The 10,000-nt window shown below is 47.7% G+C and overlaps 1 protein-coding gene across 4 annotated transcripts in view; it reads right to left on the minus strand.

Annotated features, from left to right (window-relative positions):
- mta1 (metastasis associated 1) overlaps positions 1 to 10,000 on the minus strand; it is a 76,661-nt gene that overhangs the window by 27,104 nt on the left and 39,557 nt on the right. For 3 of the 4 annotated variants that reach the window (XR_010032017.1, XR_010032018.1, XM_063184598.1), the window contains exon 4: positions 1,233 to 1,359. Coding sequence is in view for 1 of the 4 variants with exons in the window: in XM_063184598.1 (XP_063040668.1) it covers positions 1,233 to 1,359 (127 nt within the window). In the remaining 3 variants the exon portion in view is untranslated. Of the gene's footprint in view, positions 1 to 1,037; positions 1,068 to 1,232; positions 1,360 to 10,000 lie in introns of those variants that run through there. The other variant, XR_010032019.1, reaches the window with a different exon arrangement.

Consider the following 10,000-nt stretch of genomic DNA (forward strand, 5'->3'; position numbering starts at 1 on the left):
CCGTTCCCTTTTTGGTGCAAGGATTTCCCCCAAAAGATGCTGTTGCCTATTTTTATATAAAATTGTCAAAGGGCTGTGGCTTGACAGTGTTAACAGATTGCTAATTTGCTAACTAAAAAGTAGGCCTAGGCCTAATTGACTAATACCTACTGGGTATTTTCCATAGACCTAAATGAAACAAAAAGAACAAAAAAAAAGAGCAAAAAAAAAAATCGATTTTGTGCCCTGTGAATCGATTATGTGAATTTTAAATGATATCGATCGATTATCGATTGAATCGATTATTTTACCCAGCCCTAGTTATGATGATGATTTACACAATTGAGTACAACAGACTTCTATTCATATTCAAAAGTCGAAGAGCCATCTTAACACAGGCCTGTTCTTTTCAGGAAATAGGATATACATTTTTTTGTGGGATATAGTCTTCAGATTGGACAGCAAAAGATACCTTTCACACCCACATTAGAAAATGCATGCACGTATGAAAAGGAATAATGTCTTGCATTGCTGTTCTGCGTGGGTTTAAATGGGGTTAATCTTCAACGGCATAACTATCTTCACACTTGATGCATCGTGTGCAGAGCATTTTGCTTTCAATTATCACCTCTGCATAATCACACTCTGGCTGCGGCTGATCTGATTCGCATGAGTCCCTGATCCTTGAGGAGCTATAAAAGATCGTGTTTGCGCTTGTGGGTGTACTTGTACACGCATGAGTGTGTTTCAAACGAATCCTGTAACACTAGAAGACAGCCAGAGATATACAGACAACGTGTGTTTCCGAAAAGACGTTGCTTAAATATTAGGAACTCGTACAAGTGCTTTAAAACCACGTCACATAATCATAAGGATAGCAGCTAAGCGTACATGTGTGTGCGACTGAAGTGTGGGCACATGTATCCATGTTGCCTGATGTAGTGACGTGAAAAGCGGGCAACGACTCAAGCTGGCGAGAGAGGAACAGCTGTCTGTAACGGAGCTGGTGCTTCTCTGTAAGTGTGTGTGTGTGTGTGTGTGTGTGTGTGTATCCCCTTATGTGAGTGGCGGGTAGGACTCTAGCTGCCGTGAGAGAAAGAACTCTCAGTAGCAGACCTGGTGCTTCTGCATGTGTATATGTATGTGTAGTGTGTATATTGCAGTGTGTGTGTATATATTGCAGTGTGTGTGTATATATTGCAGTGTGTGTGTGTGTGTGTGTGTGTGTGTGTGTGTGTGTGTGTGTGTGTCACCTGATGTGAGTGGCGGGTAGGGACTCCAGTTGGCGTGACAGGAAGAGCTCTCGGTGGCGTAGCTGGTGCTTGTGCTTCTCTGGCAGGTCCAGGACCTCGGGGTTCTCCATCTCCTCCTCCATCTCACCTGCACAAGGAAGCAGACATGGAGGCGTGACTGTGTGATCCAAGTGTGTGTGTGTGTGTGTGATCCAAGTGTGTGTATGTGTGTGTGTGTGTGTGATCTAAGTGTGTGTATGTGTGTGTGTGTGTGTGTGTGTGTGTGATCTAAGTGTGTGTATGTGTGTGTGTGTGTGTGTGTGTGTGTGTGTGTGTGTGTGTGTGTGTGTGTGTGTGTGTGTGTGTGTGTGTGTGATCTAAGTGTGTGTGTGTGTGTGTGTGTGTGTGTGTGTGTGTGTGTGTGTGTGTGTGTGAGGGAGGCGTGTCTCTGTGTCTGCATGTGCTCGTGTGTCTGTGTGCCCATGCGCCCATCTGTGTATCCGTCTGTATGTGCCTCTGTCTGTCTCTGTGTGTGCACATCCATCTGTCTGTATGTTTGCGTCTGTGTGCACGTCTGTCTGTCCATGTGTGCTTCTGTCTGTATGTCTGTGCGTCTTTGTCTGTGCGTCTGTCCGTATTTGTGTGTGTCTCTGTGCGTATTTGTCTGTATCTCTCTACGAGAGTCAGTCAGTCAGTCAGTCAGTCAGTCAGTCAGTCAGTCAGTCAGTCAGTCAGTGTGCGTGTATGCGTCTGTCTGTCTCTGAGTGCGCGCATCTGTCTGTCTGTGTGCGCGCGCGGCTGTCTGTTTGTGTGCGCGCGCGGCTGTCTGTTTGTGTGCGCGCGCGGCTGTCTGTCTGTCTGTTTGTGTGCGCGCGCGTCTGTCTGTCTGTCTGTTTGTGTGCGCGTCTGTCCTTTCTGTCTGTGTGCACGCGTCTGTCTGTCTGTCTGTTTGTGTGTGCACGCGTCTGTCTGTCTGTCTGTTTGTGTGTGCACGCGTATGTCTGTCTGTCTGTGTGTGTGTGCACGCGTATGTCTGTCTGTCTGTGTGTGTGTGCACGCGTCTGTCTGTCTGTCTGTCTGTTTGTTTGTGCACGCGTCTGTCTGTCTGTCTGTCTGTCTGTCTGTTTGTTTGTGCACGCGTCTGTCTGTCTGTCTGTCTGTCTGTCTGTCCCCGCGCGTCTGTCTGTCTCTGAGTGCGTGCGTCCGTCTGTCTGTGTGTGCGCGCGCGTCTGTCTGTCTGTCTGTCTGTCTGTGCGCACGGCTGTCTGTCTGTCTGTGTGCGCATGCGCCTGTCTGTCTGTTTGTGTGCGCACGCGTCCGTCTGTCTGTTTGTGTGCGCACGTGTCCGTCTGTCTGTTTGTGTGCGCACGCGTCCGTCTGTCTGTTTGTGTGCGCACGCGTCCGTCTGTCTGTTTGTGTGCGCACGCGTCCGTCTGTCTGTTTGTGTGCGCACGCGTCCGTCTGTCTGTTTGTGTGCGCACGCGTCCGTCTGTCTGTTTGTGTGCGCACGCGTCCGTCTGTCTGTTTGTGTGCGCACGCGTCCGTCTGTCTGTTTGTGTGCGCACGCGTCCGTCTGTCTGTTTGTGTGCGCACGCGTCCGTCTGTCTGTTTGTGTGCGCACGCGTCCGTCTGTCTGTTTGTGTGCGCACGCGTCCGTCTGTCTGTTTGTGTGCGCACGCGTCTGTCTGTCTGTGTGCGCACGCGTCTGTCTGTCTGTGTGCGCACGCGTCTGTCTGTTTGTGTGCGCACGCGTCCGTCTGTCTGTTTGTGTGCGCACGCGTCCGTCTGTCTGTTTGTGTGCGCACGCGTCCGTCTGTCTGTTTGTGTGCGCACGCGTCCGTCTGTCTGTTTGTGTGCGCACGCGTCCGTCTGTCTGTCTGTGTGCGCACGCGTCTGTCTGTCTGTCTGTCTGTCTGTCTGTCTGTGTGAGCGCACGTCTGTCTGTCTGTCTGTTTGTGTGCGCGCACGTCTGTCTGTCTGTCTGTCTGTGCGCGCGCGTCTGTCTGTTTGTGTGCGCGCGCCTGTGTGTGTGTGTGTGCGTCTGTCTGTTTGTGTGCGCGCGTCTGTGTGTGTGTGCGCGTCTGTCTGTTTGTGTGCGCGCGTCTGTGTGTGTGTGTGCGCGCGTCTGTGTGTGTGTGTGTGTGTGTGCCTGCCTGCCTGCCTGCCTGCCTGCCTGTCTGTCTGTCTGTCCGCGCACGCGTCTGTCTTTCTTTCTGTCTGTCTGTCTGTGCGCGCACGCGTCTGTCTTTCTGTCTGTCTGTCTGTGCGCGCGCGTCTGTGTGTGTGTGTGTGTGTGTGTGTGCGCGTCTGTCTGTTTGTGTGCGCCCGTCTGTGTGTGTGTGTGTGTGTGCGCGCGCGCCTGCCTGCCTGTCTGTCTGTCTGTCTGTCTGTGTGCGCACACGTCTGTCTGTCTGTCTGTCTGTCTGTCTGCGCCTACAAGCACACGTCTGTCTGTCTGCCTGTCTGTCTGTCTGTCTGTCTGTCTGTCTGTCTGTCTGTCTGTCTGTCTGTCTGTGCACGCGTCTGTTTGTCTGCGTGTGTGCGTGCGTGTCTAGAAGTGTATGTGAGATGATCATGAGTGTGCATGTGGTGAGGATTATTTATTTGTAGAGGAAGGAAGGTGGAGTGTGTGTGTGTGTGTGTGTGTGTGTGTGTGTGTGTGTGTGTGTGTGTGTGTGTGTGTGTGTGTGTGTGTGTGTGTGTGTGTGTGTGTGTGTGTGTGTGTGTGCGCGCGCGTGCATGCGCACATGATCATGAGTGTCTGTTTGGATGTGGGGTGGAATTTGTGTGTGTGGGGGAGGTGGGCAGGCAAGTGAGTGTGTGTGTCTGTGTGTGTGTGTGATCATGAGTGTGTGGATCATGTGCGAGTGTGAGTGTGCGTGTGATAGTGTGGAAGAGTGACCGTGTGTATGTGTGAGATCATGCATGTGTGTTTGTGCATGCATGTGCGTGTGTGTTTGTATGTATGTGCATGTGTGTGTGTGTGGTTGGGGGGTTGGGGGAGTTGAGAAGTAGTCAAACATCAGTGCAAACACGAAAAGATCAAAGAGGTCACCACACAATCACAGAGACGTCATTTGATTCCATCAGCAGCACACACGGCATCGCTACACGGCACAAATTTACCCACCATTGCAGAGCAATCATCCAAAAAAAAAGAAACGGGTGGAGTTGGAACACCAATTCAACATGAATTCCACCCCCTTTCCTTTCCCAAGCCATGACAAATCAGAATGCAAATTCTAATTTACATGTCAATGCATTACAATGCCTATACATGGCGGCCTACAATGTGGTCTTTTTTTCTGAAATAAGAGTTATATTGTGCAGCAGCAGTAGCAGCGTTTGCTCTGAGTTTAAACCCACACATAAGGGCTTTTTGTTATTGATTGCGAACCAACATGATGTTGGGTTGGCTACATCAGTATTACCCTCACTAGCACTGGGTACTGGGACAACAGTATTACTGGTTGCTAGGCAACAGTGAGCGAGCAAGCGGTGTCTAGTGTGTGTATGCGTGTGTGCGTGTGTGTGTGTGTGTGTGTGTGCGTGTGTGTGTGTGTAAGAGTGTGTGTGAGCGTGTGTGTGTGCGTGCGAGCATGCGTGTGTGTGCGTGCAAGCATGCGTGTGTGTGCGTGCAAGCATGCGTGTGTGTGTGTGCACGCGCGTGTGTGTGTGTGTGTGTGTGTGTGTGTGTGTGTGTGTGTGTGTGTGTGTGTGTGTGTGTGCACGTGTGTGTGTGCACGTGTGTGTGCGTGTGCGTGTGCGTGTGCGTGTGCGTGTGTGTGTGTGTGTGTGTGTGCGTGGCGGGCTGCCGGCAGCGAGTATCGGCTAGCTGTGGCTGATTGGTATGCGCCTTGGCTCCAGGCTCCCGTGACGCTTCCTGTGAGCAGAGCAGTGAGGCTCTGTGGAGCTCCACAAGAACGGCCCCCTACCCAGACTAGCTCATACTTTATGAAGCATTCATAACCCCTTAGAAGAGCACCACCTACCCAGACTAGCTGGGCCTTTATGAAGCATTCATAACCTCTTTACTTTACAAAGGTCAAATGTAGTAACTACACAGTACACAGTACACAACACAGTAACTACATTGAAAATGCCTTTAAAGCCTTGGTATTAGGTTGGATATGGAAGTTACTGCAAATATGGACCACAAGGATTTGTCAAAAGATCAAGGAGGTGTAATGAAGACCATTTTCAATCTAAACTCAAGTTTGACAAAATGTGTAGTTACTGCACTTTGGCATTGTAGGGCAGCCGACCTACCCTGACCAGCTACTGTAGGCCTTTATAAAGCATTATTATAAGGTGTGACGTCATCGGTCGAATGCTCCATTCATTTCAACGGGGCTCCCCAACGTTCGCACGTCTGTTATTTTTCGATAACGGACGGGTTGGTCTATAACAGACCGCTGTCAATGGCAACAAGACTTTTCACTGCTAAAGCGACTTTTCAACAAGACTCTAATCAGCTGCTGTGATAGACAACACCTGTTGTCCTGGCTACCTAGCTGTTGCCTAGCGGTGTTCCACAACGGCACTGTTTTGTTTTGCGCAGCAACAGTCTTTTGACATTAAAAACTATAATAGACTTAACATTAAATAGGCCTAAAGAAATGTCCCTGCCATGTGTGAATCATTTAAGTATATCCATATAATAAGCGGGTTAACTTTCGGCGAGTCGGTCGCTTTGTGGAATAGCAGCACTTCAGAGAGAACAAGACCCCTCCGCTCCGCGTCGGGGTCTAAAGATTCTCTCTGTCGTGCTGCTATTCCACGGTAGCGACCTTCTCGCCGAACGTTAACCCTTACTTAATAACCTAGTCTTCAGTCCTCTGACGAGTGAGGCTCTCTGGAGTGAGACAAGAAACCCCCAAGTCTAATACAAAGAGCCTTCATAAAATTACATTACAATCATTACACTTAGCTGACGCTTTTATCCAAAGTGACTTAGTTATTTACAGAGAATTGGTTATGATCCCTGGAGCAATGTGCTCAAGGGCACTTCAGCCATGGATGGGGGTGTGGGGAGAGGCAAGGTTGCGATTTGAACCTGCAGCCCCATTGATCTCAAGGGCCACCTCCCTAACCATTAGGCCACGGCTGCCCCATATACAGTAGAAACTTAAAGCATCAATAGCCCTTATAAAGCACTAATAACCCTTCCTGAGAGGAAAGTTTCTTTGGAGGTCCAAAAGAAACCCCCTACTGTTGACTCTCCGAGAAGGCCTTCATAAAGCATTCACAACCTCTTTATTCCTTTGAGGAGAGCCTCTCTGGAGCTTCCAGAAGAGAACACCCCTGACTCTCAAGGACAGCCTTTATTAAGTATAAGGGCATGTATGTGGGTATGTGGGGATGTGTGCATGCGTGTCTATCTTCTCTACTTAACCCTGTGCTAATCTACTTTTTTTTTAAAAACATTAAAAAATAACTTAAATAAGAAGCGTCTGCCAAGTGTAATGTAATGCAATTTAATGTTATGTAATGTAATGTAATACAAAGTATTTATAACACTTCCTGTGAGGAGAGGAGGCTCTTTGGACCTTCCAAAAAAATACCTCCCTGAGCAACTAGCAAGGACAGCCTTTATAAAACATTCCTAACACATCTATTAAATACACATTGGCAACACTTCCTGATATTTCAACAGTGCTGTTTGTTCAGTCTATACACAGACTGCAAGGCATAAACAGTAGTGCTAAAAGTGCTATTGTGTAAGAGTTACATCCAGTTCAAAATGTGGCAGCTCTTTTTGCAGATCTCTGTGAAGTCGTCAAGATGAAGTCGACCTTTTGATGAAAGACAGAGATACAGAACGTAGTGCCAAACTGCCAAACTGCCTCTCCTCCAATTACACAGTGGGAAAATAGCAGGCTGTCATTGAGACAGTTCGTTTGGCATGCATGCTAAGTGTTGAGCCAGATCCATCCAATAAGAACCTCCCGTCATCGGATCCGTCCGATTCAGTGCGGCGGTATAGTGTGCCTTCTGAAGTGTTATTTTAACAATAAAACAAGTACGTAGTGGAGACTAACCACAATGATGGCCCTTGCTTCAATGGGAATGCTCAGTCTCTTGTATCAATGTAGACATCTATTGGCACAAATAGTCCTTCTCCTATCGCCCACTCAGATCTGCCAATCAGTCTTCGCCTCACCGCACTCCTATTTTATTCTCTCGATTTCATCTGAAGGACAAATAGGCACAAAAGTGCCTCAGAAATGTGCCACAAGATCAGATTGGATACTTCACACACACAGAGAAAGATAGAATCAAGAAGCGTAAAAAGAGAAAGCGAGAGATGGGGAGATGGAGAGATGGTGGATTGAACCAAACAAATCATTCAGCTGTTCATTAAGGGAAGAGAGAGAGAGCGAGAGAAAGAGCAAGAGAGCAAGAGAGAGAGAGAGCAAGAGTGAGAGAGCAAGTGAGCGAGAGAGAGAAAGCACGAGAGCGCAAGAGAGAGAGAGGGGCAATCAGAGGTGTTGAGATGCAAGTGTCTAAGATCAATACTTATATTTCCAGCTCATTCACTAAGCTCTCCTGCATGCAAAATCAAATTCACCTTTCTGGTCCTTCACCCAAAATGTGCGTGCAAATGCACACATAAGCAAATGCAGGGACGCATGCAAGCACACACACACACACACACACACAGGGTGTCGCAGATCATCCAAATGTGAACGTATTTAAAGGACACAGACCCATATAATTGAAATGACTTCTGTGTCCTAAAAGTGATTGATTAAAGGTCTGCAAATCCTGCAAAGAAAACCCCATGAGCATGTTTATCAGTACGATGCGTCTAGAGTCAGGCTGCTCTGAACGCCTCAATCCAAAACACAGAACAGCACCTAGCGAGGTGTTGGTTATAGTTACAGTTATAGTTACAGAGCAGTGCAATTGCTTTTAGATATGGTGCACATGGGTTTACTTTCATTTACCCTTTTATTATTGTTTAGCTTGCATTTTTATCTTAGGATTTATGTGAGTTTTGTCTTCTTGCAGTCTCTTGTCTTTAGAGTCCCAGGCTGTACTGTCTGTTGTTTTATATTTATGAGATTTGTCTTGCTTTTAGATACAGCACATATTTTGTAGTTTGTTGTTGCCTAGTGTTTTGGCAGTTTTGTGCCATGTCTTTTTACTTGCTGCCTCTTGGTCAGGACTCCCTGGAAGAAGAGTCACTGTGACTCAACTGGACCCTTCCTGGTTAAGCAAATGTTAAAATTAAATAGGCCTAAAATTTGAACGCAACGACTGTGTCCTGAAAAGTGATTAAATCTGTGCAGCAACCAAAACATAACCCCCATGTCCATCAGTGAGATGCCCTGACTGCTTCCCTGGCCACCACTGAAAATCTCCATCCAAAACACAGAACAGCATCCTAGAAAGGTGTTAGTTAGTAAGCATCATAGGCCGCCACAGATAGGGACTAGGTGGCCCCTTTGCCCTTCTGGACAAAAATGACCTTTTTGAAAGCGCTTTTTAATTTTTAGTCACAATATACTGTGGTCCATGTTGACACAATCATCTACACATTTCTAACCATTAAAAGAATGTCGCAACAATGCCCCAACACAATACATAGACTTTAAGGCAGCTTGAAGTTACACTGGTTAGTAGACACATGCACCAGTTAGTTAGCACTAACAGTATTACGGCATGAGCAGCACCAGTCTAAGCAGGGTCTGGCTTAGTTACTTAGATGGCCTATGCTCCATTGGGAGTGATGGGCCTAAGCAGGGTCATCCCCGGCCGTTTAGCCTCGAGGGTCATCCCTGGCCGTTTAGCCTCAGGCTCACACCACAACTTCACAGCGAGGAGTCGAGCTCGAGCATGATGGCTAGAGGCAGCAGACTGGGAAAGCCACCAGGGCACCAGTCACCTGACCAGTAAGGTGACTCTAAAGGCATCAGGAGGGAGGGCTTACTAGCGAGCTGGCACCTGGGTCACTGGCAGAGTGCAAGTGGCACACACCACCAAGCAAAACCAGACTGCAGACATCTTCAGTCCCAGAGCTATACCACTGCAGTTTTTGCCCCAGACTCAAACCCACAACTTTACAGCAAAGACGAGGAAATTTCGAGCATGCTAGCCAGTAAAGGCACCAGGCCACAAATCATCTGACCAGTAGGGTGGCTCTTGAAGGAGGGTTTGGCTAGCACAAGTGTCACATGCAGAGCAAAAGCTGAACACCACCAAAGCCATACAGGCTTTTTAAGGCATCAGGGTGTAGGTTTGCCACTGAAGCTACTAGGCTAGCTGGTATCTGTCAAAGGGCTAGGTGAAAGTTGTACAGCATGAGGTTATACATTGTTTTTCCAGAGCCATAATTCTGTGAATGTCACCCACGGGAGTGTCCTCCCTTTCAAAAGAAAGAGTGACGATAAATGTAAGAAAGGGTGTGGGAAAAATACTATAGAGGAAGGGAGGCAAGAGTTGAAATAAGGGTTATAAAAAAGCTAAGCAATAGTCATATTGAGCAAGAAAGTTAGAGAGACAGACAAGAAACAAAGACTAGCAAGAGAGAGTGAAGGAAACAGAGAGAGAGAGAGAGAGAGAGAGAGAGAGAGAGAGAAAGAAAGAAAGAGAGAGAGAGAGAGAGAGAGAGAGAGAGAGAGAGAGAGAAAGAAAGAAAGAAAGAAAGAAAGAAAGAGAGAAAGAAAGAGTTGTAGAAGGTCATTTTGTGAGTTTGAGAGAAGGGGAGTGTGAAAGAGGGAGAGAAATAGTTTGTGGGAGAGTGAGCATGCGCGAGTGAGTGTGGTGAGAGTGAATGTGTTGGC

This window comes from Engraulis encrasicolus, chromosome 19 (assembly GCF_034702125.1).
Source record: "Engraulis encrasicolus isolate BLACKSEA-1 chromosome 19, IST_EnEncr_1.0, whole genome shotgun sequence".
Classification (NCBI taxonomy): domain Eukaryota; kingdom Metazoa; phylum Chordata; class Actinopteri; order Clupeiformes; family Engraulidae; genus Engraulis; species Engraulis encrasicolus.